The sequence below is a fragment of the Plectropomus leopardus genome, chromosome 13 (genome assembly GCF_008729295.1).
Source record: "Plectropomus leopardus isolate mb chromosome 13, YSFRI_Pleo_2.0, whole genome shotgun sequence".
Lineage (NCBI taxonomy): Eukaryota > Metazoa > Chordata > Actinopteri > Perciformes > Serranidae > Plectropomus > Plectropomus leopardus.
This window is the reverse complement of record NC_056475.1, coordinates 7,564,100-7,581,117: the sequence shown is the minus strand read 5'-3', so window position 1 is coordinate 7,581,117 and position 17,018 is coordinate 7,564,100. Positions and strand designations below refer to the sequence as shown.

General features: G+C 39.0%; 1 protein-coding gene across 1 annotated transcript in view; it reads left to right on the top strand.

Moving 5' to 3' along the window:
• Positions 1-5,896: 5,896 nt before the first annotated feature.
• capn5b (calpain 5b) overlaps positions 5,897-17,018 on the top strand; it is a 35,240-nt gene continuing 24,118 nt past the window's right edge. Inside the window, exons 1-2 of the mRNA XM_042499661.1 lie at positions 5,897-6,061; positions 15,953-16,084. Coding sequence (XP_042355595.1) covers positions 5,897-6,061; positions 15,953-16,084 — 297 coding nt within the window. The remainder of the gene's footprint in view (positions 6,062-15,952; positions 16,085-17,018) is intronic.

The following is a 17,018-nucleotide window of genomic DNA, read 5'->3' as shown; positions in this document are numbered from 1 at the left end:
GGTGTAAGTAAAGGGGAGATACAACATTTGCTTTCAGTGGCAAAGCAAATTTCCATCTTCGCATGGTGTGGAGTTCAACTTTAATGAACTGTAATTTCAAGAGTGACAGGCTTGCTTGTGTTAGCCGTGCATCAATTTGGCAGTTGTATTTTTGAAATTCTGCCAATTTACTGTTATCAAAACTCTGGTGCTTTTGCCTGGATACTGTACAGTGCGACAGCAGTAGAATGAGATGAATGTTGACATCTGCTGACCAGCATTTGCTCTTGCTCAGTAGGGCTAGCATAGCAGAATGAAGCCAGGGCAGTTTGTAATCTGGAGTGATGCTCATATTCAGCCGTTTGTGCACGTGTGTTGTTCAGTTGCAGCAAAGATCATAGCCAGTCTGGGGCTGAGAGTGGTTTATTAGGACTGCTTTGGCCTCTAACTTCACAAGATGACAGGCTTCTAATACTGCTCAGTAAACAATCAGTGAAACACTGGAGGACAAGCTTTGCACACAGTCAGAAATGAGAGAGCATTATGAATTATTTGTTATCCTGGATCAACACGTTGGAACTGAAGTGTAGCTGGTGATTAATACACACTGCTAGAAACACTGCATTACACACTGTATTATTATGTCCACGTTGCTCCCATCTGTTGGAAGGGGCACTTTGTTTCCTTCTGCTCGCTCCTCAGAGTATTGATCATTGATGGAACAGCTTTCCCCTCCAGCTTTTCACCTCTCCTCTCTGCAGGAGCTGTCATTTCTGAATCATGACTCAATGGTTTCTAGGGGACTGCATCATCTGTCAGTCATATATTCATTTTGTTTTTAACAGAGAATTTCCTCTTCTGCAACATGTTTTTTTTTTTTAAAAAGTTATTTAGCGAACTTTCTTTTAAAGACCTTTGGTGATCAAATAACGTTGTATGATGAATGATGGGAATGCCATCTTGCCAACATCTCCTCTTTCCTAGCCATCTTGTCTTTCTTTTTTCTTTACAGCCCATTATCTCGGAAATGTTGTAAACAAACTGGCCACTTTATGACTAATAGATTCCTTCCAGTCTCCTGTGGTTTGTTGCAGTCCCATTCTTCCTGTAGCGTGGGCAGTTTTTAATGCATTTCCATCTTTCAATACTTTCCCATCTGTTTTGCTTCCTCACTTGTAGAAGAAGTCTTATATCATCACAGATCACATCTTCCCAAACATCTATCCCACAGTACTTTTCTACATTAAAGCATCTGTACGTACTTATATAGTGGTGAAAGTTTCGCGCTTTTTCTTTATGCGATGCTTCAATCATAAAATTATTATTACTGATATTACTAATAATCAAATTACATGACATTTCGACCCTCTTTCTGAGGTGTATGCAGAAACTGTCACAGCTCAGAGATGTTGATGTAGTTTAGAAACAGTTGAATTAAACTGTTACCAAGGAACATTGAACACAATGACTGGGGTCAGATAAGACTGTTCATAAAAGTCTGGTATGCAAATGAAAATATAAGAAGTTGAAAGTAAGATTTATTTAACAGTGCATCAGGTAGAGTCTGAAATATCTTAAGACTTCTGTACATCATATAGAGCAGAAACGACAAGCATGGATAACTTTCATTTAGAGCAGAGACACAGGCAGACAAGATGCTGTGCAATTTGCAAGACTTGTACACAATTTCAAAATAATTAGGTCTAAATGAATTAATCATTACAGGGACAGCCGTGCAGAACAGGAGTGTCAATCTGGAAAAGGAATTATTTTTGTCAGGTTGTCTGTAGACATGGAAATACACTCAGAGAGCACAGAATTAGAATGCTTTTTAACCAGACAAATAGATCTAAAGTAATTTTTGTAGTGTCTTTTAGCCCCCATAATTTCCATACTTCCAGCAGTGGCATGGAGCGTACGGTGGCCAGATGTTTGGGGATTGCTCCGGTTGCAAACTGGGTATCCCTAGTACTAACAAACATCTGTAAAACACCAAAATGTCTCAGTCATAGGCTACAACGCTCGCGGCCCTTTCCGACAGAACGTGTCAGTGCAGTTAGCAGTCATGCTGAAGAGAAAGTCGGACTTAACTGAAGACAAACAAAAATGCTGCGCTCATAGTTTTGTAAGGTGCACTTGGTAGGTGTGGTAAGCACTAGGGCTGACCCAAATTCGTCGTAGCTTCAGTTGTATTCCTCTGCTGTCCAAATGAGTATTCCAGTGCTCCATTTCTTTTACCGTTACTCCAGAAATCCCAAATAGCACATAAAGTCAGGAATAGAAATTCAACATAATTCATTATGCATCAACACTAATAATAGTTACATTCAGATAAGGTAATTAAAACTTAATAATAGTCCTAGGTTGTGACCACAACAGTTTGACCACTATTTACAGAAGTGTAAATGGTATTGGGGACAGCCACGCTGAAATAATTGTTCCTTATCTTAATGGAAATGCCTTTGGTTCCTGCTTAAGTGCATACATGTGGGTGTGCATGAACATGTGATACACTGGGTCAATATTGGACTTGCATTCAATGCACAGAAACACGACCCCATATGAATGCTAATATTGCTACATGTCTGTTGGATGTGCTCTGTTGTCATAAAGTGTCAGATGTTGTGTTTACAGCTTGTTTCACTGCCCCCAAGTTAGCACTGACATAATCCTTGGATAATTTGAGCATAATACAGTATATCCACTATATTCAGTTTTAACTTGGAGCAGTCCTTGTTGTTATGATTACCACAGCAGTGAAGGCATTCAGTGAAGCAGCTTCTCAGGATTCGTTCTCTGCAGGTAATGCTGTTGGCTGTCCACGGAGGCCAGATGACAGCATGGTTTTCCCCATTGCAGTCACGAGCCAAGACACCAGGCCATCTGTCAGATTTAGCTTCCAACTGCGACCTCCTTGTTCCCCCAGGAATTTACTTTATCACTTACTCACAGAGTCAGCTAGCTTGTTAATGCCTCCGAATTAAAGTTACTGGATATTTTTGTTTAATTAAGGTCAAAGACGGCAGAATCAAGGCCTTAGTTAATGATAAAACAACACAGATTAGGTGTTATTTGAGACTTACACTTGTGGACCTTATCTACCAGTTTGTCATGGTATTTAAAAGGGTTTTCTTTAGAGAGGACCAATTTATTCAACACGCATATTTGATCATAATTTATAATAATGTGGTTAAATGTGTATATTTAAGTAAATATTTACGTTGATATTGAGCGTTTAAGTGTTTTATAATGCTGCTCCATAGCATGTTTCACTGCCTGTTTAGATTTAGCATGAGTCCACTGAAATAATTGGACCTCCTTGAATGTCAAGAAAAGTTACTTATGAATGCCATCAGGTTAATGATGTTTGAAAGGTACAGTTGTCAGATTTCAAGTTGCTCCAGTCCTGTCCTTTTTGGTTTGGCGTCCCTCCATTTTCTGCCCACTTCATTTTCCCCAGATATTAGATGTTATTGAGCACCGCTTAGAGGTGAACAGGTCAACTCAGCCCAATTAAAAAAACTTAATTTGATAGTGCTGTTTTGTGGTAATGTGGCATTAAGAGACTTAACCCGGATCTGGTTTTATTTCTTGTTGTGCTGCAGTGTGCTGATTGGGATGGATGATGAATTCTATATTATACTACAGTTATATCATGGCATAACATTCATTTAATGCACGTTTGTTTTTTTCTTCACTTTTATCACTTTTATATTTTTGCATACTTACTTAGATCAAAGTAGGCTTTTTCTCAGTAAAGAGTCAAATGTTGATTGCTGTAATTTTAGTATAGCTGCAACAATTGCTGTCAGTGTTGATAAATCTGCACATACTTTCTTGATGAATTGATTAATTGCTTGGTCTATAAAATGACAGTAAATAGTGAAAAGTAGTGATTCCCAAGCTGGCAGTCAAGACCCCTGCAGTGGGTTAAAGGATGAATTTGAGAGTTTTTCTACACAAATGGGAATTTACATCACCAATTTTTAATTTTTTTTTAAAATATCAGATGTGATAAATTGCTTTAAAAACACAGCCTAAGTCCAACAGTAATGTAAAATACAGCAAAATGCTATATATTTTGATGCTTTTTGGTGATAAAAACAACACTGAACATCAGCATAGGAAGCTGTAAGAATGGATGGCATTGTGCAATAATTCATTTTCATTTTTAACAGAAGTAATAGTCTGGCAGAAGCCACATACAGCCATTGAAATCATTCAGCAGTTGTTGATCCTACTGTTACCTGTTTTTAAAATGCAAAGCAGTGATCTGAACAGAAGTACACAGCTGACACACATCACCGTCCACAACTGTCTATCATGCATCTCCACAGGACCACTTGTGCTTAAATTTTATTACTGCCTAACATGGGCAAAAATGGCATAAAATGTTCAAGGTCTAGAGTGAATGCTCTATGCGTCAAACACGTCCTAGACAACCTCGACAAGTGGTTTGAGTGATCTGATCACAGTTATTGTTGGTGGTTGTTTTACATTTGTTGTTGTTTTTTTGTTGTTTGGTCTTAATTGGGTATTTGATGCTATAAAAAGGGTGTTTGATGCCATGATTGATAGCTTTGTGTGCTAATTGTACTCTTGTCATTGGTCAGTAATAACATATTGAGAAAGCAAAATGATATTTTGGCATCTGGTTACTGAATTTGTGACTGAGGATAAACAGTGAACATTGCTGTGATAACAGAGTTGTCACTTACAACTTTTAGACTTCTGACACCTGCAATGAGAGGAAGCAAGTACGCACTGTTTTATTTTAAGAGGTCACAATTTCACAGCATATATCTTTCATGACAGGATAAAATATGAAACATAATATCACCCAACACTTTTAGTCTACCGGTAATGAGTGCAGCTGTGCTTGAAACATCGTTGTTGACGCGTTCAGTGACCTGAGAGGCTTTGAATTTGTGTAATAAATCTCTTGTTCATCATCAATAGTTCTGGCTGGCTATAAGTATTGATTATGAAATGAAACGACATGGGTAGATGAGGAAGTATGCAAAATTGATGACCATGAAAAGTTCAGCCATGAATAATTTTTCTCATTTGAAAAACACATCGACTCTCCAGGATTTGCTGATTGTGGTGCTCACAGTGTGAAGGCATAGTTACCTCTCTCTAAGGGTGCAACAAATGAGCATTTTATTTATTTATAATTAATTAGCCATGTAGTCAGAGCTCAAAATAATGTCTAGCTACAAGCTAGCAACTGGTTGTCAAACATAGTGGAGCATATAGCAGCTAACAGTCAGATATATCCTTTAGTCATGGTGAAGACAAAATCATAACTAAAAGAAGTTTAGTGCGAGTTATTGTGCTGCATAGGCACATATTAAAATAAAATTTAGGTTAAAAGGCGTGTTAAAGTGTTTGTGTTTATTCAGTGTTTCAGTATTGATTATTCCTTCGGTAGCTCCATCTTAGTTTGCCACCACGTTGACTCACCAGTCCCTTTGTATGCCCTGCCAGTACTGAGCTGATCAATGCGTACATGGCTCCTTTAATGCATAGCAATGATAATTAGGCCTCGGAGGATATCAGTGTATTGACAGATTAATCATTTTGACCCGCTGAATCCGGACTGTGCTCAAGGCAGCAGTGCACATCGACTTCCTATTTCCACTGAGGGCTTTCACCGTTAAGGTATTAAAGTCTGCTGGATTCAGCTGTCAGTCAGCTGTGTGTGAGTGAGTGGAAGAGCAAGAAGTGTAGTAGGGAGGGAAATTGGTTTCAAAAATACCAGGGGAGGTTACTTGTTAGAGATGAAATACAGTGTTCTTGAAACTGTGAGTGAAAGCTTGATGATGTGATGGGTATCTGTGAAATGTGATGTACAACTCTTGGTCTGACTGATGTCCCTCCCTGTCATCCCCGTTTTGTCCCTCAGGGCTGCAGTATGTTCACTTCAGTGAAGGCCTTTGAGGGGCAGCAGTACTCCACCCTGAAGAGGCAGTGCTTGCAGAGTGGCCTGCTCTTTGAGGACCCCCGCTTCCCCGCCACCGACGACTCGCTCTTCTACCAGGGCAACAGGATCGGACGTGTGGTCTGGAAGAGGCCTCGGGTAAGTTGGTCTGTTCAGTAAAAGAGTTTCAGCTGATGAAAACGGATAATTATTGGGGTGCCTAGTAGCTCACCTGGTAGAGCGGGCGCCCCATGTATGACGATGTGATCTTGCTGCAGTAGCTGCGGGTTCGATTCCAGCCCATGGCATTTTGCTGCATGTCATCCCCTCTCTCCCCCCCTTTCACGCTACACCTGTCCTATCAAAAAAAAGTTAAAAAGCCCAAAAATATATCTGGAACAACGGATAATTATTCATGGTTTTTAATAGATCTTTGTAACCATTATCAGTCTCCAAAAGTTCCAAGAAATTTACAGTAGCTCAGTTAACTTGAAGAACTCAGTTTAGAAATATGTTAGTTTTATGCAACCTTACATATGTAAACAGGGAGCAGTTACTGCATCTTTAAAACTTGCTTAGCTGTCTGAGCCAAAGGTCCCTTCACGAAGAGAGTTTGATGACTTATGACTAAGTACTTTACCAAATAAGAATATGATAGTAGTCATCAGTCGTTGCTCCACTCCACTCTTCTTGTATAAGCCGATACTGTATGCATGTTTCTGTAGCAGATGATATCAGATGCAGGGCTTCAGGATTTAGTGAGCTGACTCCCCTGCCACTGTTATCCCCCCACACAGCAGGCTGTGGCTCTGGATGGAGTAACCTCCTTCTGCCTGTGTGCCGCTGCAGCAACAGCCAGCGTGCATTGCCATGGAAACTGGGTCACACAGATTATATGTTTTGGTCTGTGCTGATGTCAGTCATGCAAACTGAAAACTGGAAGAAGTCAAGAGGAGAAAAGCAGGAGGAGCATCCTTTTCATTATTGTCAGGACACGATTTTCACTGTTGGTGGTTTATGTCAGGAGGTTGGGAACTCTAAACAGGCACATTTGATCTCGGCATTTTTAAAAAGATTTTTATGGATGCAGATGTACTGTATGGTAAGGTCGCTGTTGCTGACTTGGAATTGAAGTCTAAAGCTGCTTGCAGTATCTGTAGTGAATTACAAACAAGTAAATGAGACTCCCTTTAGCCATTTTGTAGAGACCATTGTGGAAAGCACATTCCCTTTAGTCACATTTTAGTGTGGAGATAAAGAGGGATGTAATGATTTAAAATGGTTCTGAAAATTAGTTTGGGTTCTCTCTGGCATCCATGAGTATAAACCAAATCACCGTGACAATCACCTCCAGGTAGACAGCTGGCAGTTAATTACAAATGCGGAGATAAGTAATATTGGTAATCTTGTTTATTTCTGTTGTCATTTTCAGCCATAACTATAATGTGTTCAGATATATTGTTTAACATGGTGGTCTAACTTATCTGACGTTTCTGCTGCAATTATTTTAACTTCTGTGTAGCTTTTTTCATCTTTGATAAACCAAATCTACCAGCATGGAAGCTGAGCAATGTACCACTTTGGATGGAACCGCGAAATGTGTTTCAGCTACGTCAGAAAGTCTATATTAATTTAGGTGTACGCTACATTTGAGAGTCCAAAATGGAAAAAAAGCTGTTGTAGCTCATAATCTGTGCTGCACATTCAACTTTTACAGACAGTTGTTAGACAGTTGTCTTTTGAATGCATTGTGCAACTTATTGCCCTCCAAGCTAATAATGCAGTTAGCAAGGTGGTTAGCCTGGAGAGCCTCTTTCCGCTGATCAATAGATCTTTTTATTGACTGAAGCAATCCTGAGAACAAAATGCCAGGGAGGTGTAAACAGCACAGTATAGAGAAATTAGGAAGAAGCTTGGGGAGCTATTTTGACTCATTATTGTGGAATGTCCTGGCTGGTTAGCGTGTTAGCAGCATTGACTGTATAAGAAATGGATAAATGGATAATTGTACAGTACTGAAGTAAATATACTTGCTTACTTCTGCCACTAAAATTACCTAACACTTTCCTTTCACTATACTAACGCAGATTGACTGGAAACCTTTAACACATGCCCAATTTCTGCCTCTTCCTCCTAATGGTAACTGAAAGCTCATTCTCAATGCAGTGTTTCATTCAGGGGAGAGTGCATGATAATTAAGTTAAACATCAAACTACTTTGGGACAGAGTGGGTTTGAGAGAATGAAATGTTCAGAACTATCAAAATTTAATGAAGTTCCTGACAAAGGCTCATTTAAAATATGGCACACACACACACACACACACGCACACACACACACACACACAGATACTCTACAGTGCAACTCCACACTGTCAGAGTTGGATATTAAAGTCTTTCCAACTCCATCTATAAACCACAGTATGGTCACATATAGGGATGACTGATCTGATTTCACAGATCAGTATTTGGGCCAATAAAGGCATTTTTTAACTGATCTGGATTGGCTATACTGAGCTGATTATAGAGTCATTCAGTCCTTTGTTTTCCGTCAGCTGTCACAAAAGTGTTTTTACTCAGATTAACTCAAAATCATCTGTATAAAAGGATTTCACTACATCATTGCAGATACATTTGTAAGAGTTGTGATTTGTTTTGATTTGATGAACGTGTTAAAAGGAGCAAAATGTCAGTTTGCAAATTGTAGCCTGCATGTTGCCAATTTGATGAAACATTTTCCTGGACTGCAGTTTAACGTGTAAATACCAGGTTGCCCTAGTCAAACTGTCAAAACTGGCAGTGAATGACGCAGCAGTTTCTCGTGGTAACCCACTATTTGTGGACAAAGATTTAAGATATGTAGCAATAAATGGGATTCTTAACAGTTAGAGCTGTAATGTATGTTTTATGGTGAAAGATCATAGTGATAAATATAACGTTGTTTTAGCTCTACATGAGTGTTGTAGTGTAGGTTTCTGTTGATATTTAAAAGTAGGGGGAGGATTTAGCAGTCTGATATGTAGAACTTAGTGGATACTTAAGAAAAGGACAGAAAAAAAGCAGAAACATCCAATCTGGTAAATCATCTTCATGGTTCTCAAGAGACTTTAAATTTTTAGCTCATACAAAATTTGAATCTTCTGTCTCCACCAGTGAAAACATGGCAGTGAAAGATGTTTTCTGACACTTCTGTTCACCCTCTTTTATCTGACATGTTTATAGCTGAAACAGATATCAGATCAAGGCATTTTGAAACATATATTCTGTTTCCTTTGGTATGAATCCTTGCAGTTTTTTAGACCCACTGATATATAGTAATTCATGTGCATATCTGGAAAATTTTATCATTTATTAATGGAGAACTATAACCACTGGACTGAGGCCCTCTGTACCAATTTATGATGTAGCTGCTTAATGTTTTAAAACTTACCCACCATTTTGACTGAGAGGAGTTGATGACAAAATGTTCATAAAAGCTCATAAAGGGCCACACAAGTCTTTCCCTTTCTTCACCAGTTCCAATTTTTTATCAAAGTTCAACTGTGAAAACTATGGGAACAACAAGCAAGCAGCAATATCTTCACTTTCTTTGTCTGTAGCAGCCTTATTAGTACTTCTATCTATTGGAAATCAGCACTAATGAAAGAGGTAGAATAGATGTGAGGGGTTAGTCTTAAAGGGGAACCTATTATGCTTTTCCATATTTTGTGCCTTATATATAGTGTAGTGTTACAGTGAAGGATATTTATATTAAACACGCCTAAAGTTTCAAATAATGAGCAAAATAGTGAGCAAAAACCTTCAGTCCATTCTAAGTACCCTGTTTCCATATTTTTTCTGCTCTGGCTCCAATGTGATGTTATGGTGTGCAGGATTTCTTTATATGGTCATCTGATCCAAGCAAGCTTCTGCAGGTGTTTCCATTACATACACTGCTACATGTAGCTACATGTAGCTATGTAAGCATATAATCTTGGTTGCAGATGCTGCAAATTTCCTTCCAGTTTCAGATTATAGTCTGACTGGAACATGTCTGGTTTTGTTGTAGTTTTAGTGGTGATTTTTCACACAAGACAGTGCTGCAACTCTCCATTACAGTCACTTTTCAGTTGCAGTCACGGTGCAGAGACAACAAGAGACAGGTGCTAAAACAGTGTCTCAGACAGAGGGTGAATTCAGGTGTTTCAGCACAGACAGTATTAGGAAAATAAAGCATGTATACAGGTTCTAGTGAAAACCTTAAATACAAGTATGAACCTGAAAATGGGCATAATAGGTCCCTATACTATTTCTGCAAAATTGTAGCTTTGATTAGCGATATTAGCATTAACCCTGAGAAGCCAGAACACAGGTGAATTGTTTTTTTGTGCTTCATGTGTCCATGTCACAAATTGATTCATTTCGACTTAGAAACATTAAGATTTTATGTTATTTACTTAATTTCATTTAAAATTATTTTAGATATAAACTAGAATTAATAGTTTGTTACAATTAGATTTTGATTTGTCTTAGTTTCTTTCTCAGGGCCGAGAAGATCCTCACTCTCCCCCACTGGTGTTTCATTAACAAAAATACATGAAGAGGTCATTCCCTTATTTTTTTTGGGCGCAATATAGAGCTTTCTTTCTAACCACAACTCTCTGGGCTTCTGGTAATAATTTGCACTACTAGGAAAGCTCAATTTGTGGTTTGAAAGCAAGAAACCTTGATTGCTCTGCACTTATGTCCCCAAATACATCAGAAAATGAGGCAGAAAGCTCCTTTTAGATGCAGAAAGTAAAACATGACAGGAATTGAGTTTCATGGTTTGGGCTGTTTTTATTTTTTGACAGAATATGAGAAGAAATGTCCCAAAACAAAGGTGGTACAAATGATATAAGTTGAAATATGTATAGTTGATGGGGTAGTATTATATGTTGCACTTAGTCAGTCAAGTTGCTCACAATGTGAAGATCACAGAGGTCATGTTATCAGTGGCAGGGTGAAGGTTCACAGGCTAACCGCCGCAGAGGTCGTTGTGCTTGGTGTTATCCCCGCTCAGATGCATCTAGGCGATATTTATGGTTGCAGTGAAGTCCCAGTGGCAAAGCATGCGAGCATAAAGAGCAGCCTCTAATAAAATGTTCCCCCTCTCTGTCTGTCTCACATTGTTTCTCAGCCTGTCTGTCTTTCTCCTGCTGCCCTTCTCCTCTTCCTCTCCCCGCCTCCCCTCCACTGATTTGTGTTTATTTATGTCTTGACTAGGCGAGGGTGGGCCGATATGACGGTCTGTGCTGTGAGACGATGGAAAATTTTCAGCTGACAGAGTTTTCTATATCATTTAAACCATGTTAGCTAGTCCTTTTATACGTTTGAATGTGTCAGGTTATTTTGGACAGACATTTTTGTCATTATGAATGTCCAGGTTAAATTCAGTCAGTCATAGTGGGCTGTTGATTGTGGATCTTAAAAATGGATCTTAAGAAATAGAATAAGTAAAAACCATACAATTTTTATAGTAAGACACGATATAAAAGCCAGACTAAAAAGGTAGGTTTTTAGTTTGCATTTAAAAGTATCAACATTTCTGGATCCTCTGGTAGGCTGATCCACTGTTTAGGAGCGTAATGGCTAAAAGCAGAATTGCCAAATGTCTTAGTTGTTTTAGTTGGAGGATCTGAGGGGCCTTCCTAGTTCATTAACTAAAAGCCTCTCTGAGATTTCAAAAGTATTTGTGTCTTTCTACTGCTTAGGCAGCCTAGTTTTATGTGAGGATCCTCTCAGTGAAATATCCCTTTAAATGATGAGGAATACGTGTCAAAATCCATTTATCTGCAGAGAACAAGAATGCGGGTTTGCAAACCTGTATGTAAACAATGCAACAATGTTTTTTTAAAAAAATCAGCTTCCCAAATGTTGTATTTGTTAAGCCTCAAGGATATACAGCATGAGCTTTGATGAGAGAAACTCAATGTGCATTTACAACCTGAAAAGATCTTAAAATTCTTGCTGCTTGATTTTTGTATTCAGTCTTTTTGTGCTTGTGGCTGGTTGTGTGCCTGGTGGTGTGTGTTTGCATGTGTGGCTCCTCTCTTTTACAGGCTGATGGATGGTGCTGAGGAGGGCTATGAAGCTGGTTGAAAGGTTCTCAGTAGCAGGGTAAATGATTAGGCTGTGCTCAGCCACAATATTCACATTACTTCAGTGTCTGCAGGGCCGGGTAGGGATCAATACTCTATTACTCTTCCACCTGAGTCAATCCCTGCACAACGGGCCACCACAGGGAGCCCCCGCTGCTGCTCAGACTCCAACAATCAATGCTGTTGCGGACAAGGGGGGAAAAAAAGTGATCAGAGATCTTAACTCCGGCATAGGTCAGACAGACATCTAAACATTGCTTCACATAGTTGTGACATGCACGTACAGACACACGATTCAGACAGGAAGTGCTCCAGTGCTGGTCTTTGTAAGGTGAGAGGGGCTGCTGTTAGAGACTGAAAGCCTCCAGGGAGCACTGCAGTGGCCTCTGCTTCTGATTAAAAGTTTGCTTTTGCAGCAATCAGCTTTGCAGAGTCAGCAAATTACTGACCTTGGTTGTGTCCTTTGTGTGTGCGTGCTCCCCCCCCCCCACTTGAACATTAACCATAGTGCAGTGGTTCCCCACTGGTCCAGCTACTGGTTCCACATTTCTCCTTAGTCATTGGTTCTAGGTCCACACATAAGAGAAATTGCCACATATTTAATTTTATTTGACAAAATGTAATTAACATGTCGGCTTAAAACAGAATATATAATAATAAAACATTTTGAAAGGAGAAAGTGCATTTAGTTAAAACCAGGGACGTTAAGATATGAGGACATTGGGGGGTTAGCCTGGACGTCTGTAGGAAAAAAAACCTCACGACTGGCTTTTTTTTTTCTTCTTCAGCATAGTGGGGGTTAGTGGGGGCATTTCGTCCATGTCTATACACAGTCTATGGGCCCACCTAATAAAAATGACCAAAAATGACACCATTTATCACAGCCAGAAATTTTCACATTTCTGATGGTCCTTGAACACATTATGTGGAATGAACACTTCATGTGTTTTCCCCGAGTCAAAAAAATCCACACCCCTCCTCTGATAAATAAGTACCTTAGGCCTATTCATATTTTTGAAAAAAAATCGGCCACATAATACTGAGTACAGGGCAATGAAATAGTTACTGTTATCTAAAAAAAAAAAAACCCAAGAAACTCTAACTCTACAGCAAGAAACTGGACTTCAAAATAGAAGCTCTGTGCTACAAACTCACTGGACATCAAAATAAAGTGTCTTTTTCACAAACTTATCATGGTCGTGAGTCACTTGGGGTCTATTCAGAATGGACCCATGGCCCATTTTCTACTGAAATCAACCAGTTTGGAGTTTGATTGGCATGTATACTCATACACATGACTGATGATTATGGCTGAAGCAGGATGGAGGGCTGACACTCAGATGTCACACATGGCTAACACATACAGACAAACACATTCCCACTCACATTTACACCTACGGGAAACAGGAATTCTCCACTTCACCAGCATGTCGTTGCACTGTGGGAGGAAACTGTTGTCTAGGGACCAGGCAAATCTGCAGGCTTATAGTTTATTTCCTCTGGCAGATGCATTTGGCCCCCTCAGCTTTGGGGAGATTTCCAGTGTCCTGAGACGTGCCTGGCCAATCACAACCGTTTATCTAATATGGGGCATTTTCAGACAAATACCGTAAAGAGGATCCAAGATGGCTGCAGCTGATAGGGATATTTCTGTTGAAGCCAATGTTACGTTAGTATAGAACAAACTGAATGTTTTTTTTTTTTTTTTTTTTTTTGGTCAAAGGAAGAAAATATTGAATCTCATTGGCTATAGCTCACTGACAAAATACCCAGACCAGGTATTTAGAATGCAAGATATCTGGTGAGATACATCAATGAGCCTCTTGGCTAAGTCTTTGAAAAGTTCACACATGGTCAAACTAAATATGAGTATGTTATAAGTATAAGTATGTTAGATCACACTGTAGAAGATGGCTAAAACAGTTATTGACTGTGGTCATCAAATTGATCCTGACTTTCCAGTATAACACAAACGGCAGTTGTTCAGGCAGTCCCCGTGGTCGCTGTGTGTGCTGCAGCCGTCTTTTTCCTCTTTTACTTTTCTAACCCTATTTGAGTGCTGCAAGTGTGTAAAGATAAAGAGCTGTTAAGTGGTGCTGTGCTTTCCGCTGTCTGTTGAGTAATGGCAGTGGTGCTCATCGACCCGCCGCTCCCATAAAGCAGAGAGCAGAAACAGACCGACTGTTCACACCCAGACACTGCCAGCAGAGATCTGCAGGCTGTAGTAAAAATTAAGTTGTTCTGTATTTTATATTGGGCCAGGTGTTAACCTCTTACATGTTGATATTGGCTCATCACGGAAATGATGGATATGATGAAGTTTGATATTATTTTTTAATTTGACATTAACTAAAAACATTGTAGTATGAAAGTATGGATGAATGTTTTTATTAAGTGATGATCTGAATAACATTTCCTGACTGTGCAATCTCAAGTTTTCTCTTCTACTGACTAGTTAATATTTTATACAGAACTTTATGAAGTCAAAATGAATGAATGATGTTCAAACTTTTCAGATATAAAGAGAAATGATCTTGTAGCTATTTTGCATATGTTTTCCATTTCTCCAGAGAATTAATAAATTAAACAAGTTTTTGGACATGTTGTTCAAACAGTGTCCAAGCTTCAAGCCTCTGGGTGGGCGTTTCCCTTAGCAACAGGAGACGAGCTGTCAACTTCTGGTGTGTGCAAAAGACTGGAGCAAGTTATAGCCCTGCAAAGCTCAGACAAATCCTGTCTGTCATAGCGGTTGCACTAGTTTGTCTTTATTTCTTAATTAGATTTTACTTAAGTTATCTTTAAGAGATCTTTTATTCCATCCTCTCTCATCTTGCTTAACAAATGATGTTTATTTGATATTAGTGACTGCTGCTGCTTTTTTGATGTCTTTTAAATATATGAATTTATTATTAATATTTTAGCAATTATTTTTGCATGTATCCTCTATTGAAGACATGGATTAATTGGTAATATTTTAACACTTTCATCCCCACAATTTGGTCCACTTATTACTTATTTATTGATTTTATTTCATGTATTATAACCCACCGCAGTGGAAATTTTTAAATGCATTTATGTCTGTGAAATTTTAACGATGGGCAGTAAATATTTCTACTTTCTATCCTATTTTGACTTCAGTTACTGTATATATGGAGTTCATTTTTAGGAGGTGCAAATGATTCTCACGTCTTTGGCAAACTTCTCCTCATATGTGACATTTATGCTGAAGTGTAGCCATTGTGTGTGGACAAAAGAGTGAAGGACAGGGTGTCTCTCTGTAAATGGCTAGTGTCGACCCATAGCCTGTTGTATTCATCCCACACACTATCACAGGAACCACAGGATATCTGTGTGTGTGTGTGTGTGTGTGTGTGTGTGTGTGTGTGTGTGTGTTTTGCATTGATGCGGATAGGTGTGTGTGAGTCCTGTACAGAGAGAGCAGCTCATTGAGCACCGTGTTGTTCGCTGTGATAGAGGTCCATCTGTACACACTGTGGCAGAAAATGGACCTCAACACAGCCACCACAGGAAATGTGATTTCATAAATGCACGCAGCCCTCCCACACTTGGGCAGAAGATCGTGAATATGATACGTGGGTGCATCAGGACAGATGGTCTTTTTCTGATTCATGAATTTGCCTCGATAACCCATTTATGCTCCTCTGTGTCTTTTATGGTGGATCGTACACACAGTATGTTAAACATAAACTATATTTGAGAGGTTTTTATACCCTGCAGAGTTTCCATTTCTGTATAGTTTCCTGCTGAAATAATTAAAAACACCACAATGAAAAGCTTTAAATCCTAAAAGGTCAGTATGAGCAGCTTTAATCCTGAAAACTGAATGCCTCAGTTTGACTTTAAACTGCACAAAGTGTCAGTGTTGAACCTCAAAGCTGCCACACTCTAAACTATTCTTTGTATGTCATGTAGGAGCTGTGTGAAGACCCTCACCTGTTTGTAGACGGCATCAGTGCACACGATTTACATCAGGGACAGCTGGGGAACTGCTGGTTCGTCGCGGCATGCTCCAGTCTGGCCTCCAGAGAGTCTCTGTGGCAAAAAGTGAGTGTGTCTTTCTGTATTTGTGTAAGTATGTTTGTCTGTTGTATGTTTCTTCTCCTTTATTTGCTTTGTCTTTGTTTTCGAGCATCAACCAAAATCTTTGGTAAATCTCATATAACAGTGTGTCTGTTATTGTAAAATTTACACAACTCAGTAATTTTAACCATTTTTTAAAGAACTAAACAGTTTGGGAAATGTTCTTATTTGTTTTTTTCTGAGAGTGAGATGAGTAAAATAACTGGTTGCCTAATAACAGCTAACCAGTGAAGACCGGAGGGTGGGCAGTAAGCTCTATTTTTCTGCATGTTAAAGCAGCTAGCCAGCTGTCTGTTCGCAAAGCCAACAGAAAATAAAATAAAAAGCAAAACATTTACATCACAAAACATCAACATTTGGCCACCTCTTAATGGATAGCACTTTGAAATGTGGTGCTAAAGCGTAACGAGTCAGTGCTGTGCTGGACTAAAAGGAAAGCCTTCATTTATTTTACATCTTTTTAAAAAAAATTAAAAATGAATCGATTAGTTCCCATTTTATCAGTGTCAGGCTATCAAGTTGTTAAGTGATATTTCATGTAAAGTATATACATCTTAATCAGCCTGAGACCAAGAATTGAATATACTATTCCAATTCCCAGCACATTTTTTTGGGTGAGCGGCCACAGATGATCAATTGCTCAATGGCAAAAAGCATCTTTTTAAGAACGTGTTTGCAAAGAGTCAACACCTTAACAAACAGGATCTTATATGGTAGAGAAGTACTAATAAAGAGTCTCTTTCCTGCACAAAAGCCTTTTTGAAAAAAGAACTTTCTATGTACTCAATCGTAATTATTCCATATTTTGTGTTTAAGTGTCCATTAAGAACCATTATGATAAGAAGTAAACACCAGAAGACTCAATAAAGCATCACAACGCCTCCTCGGTCACAGCGGA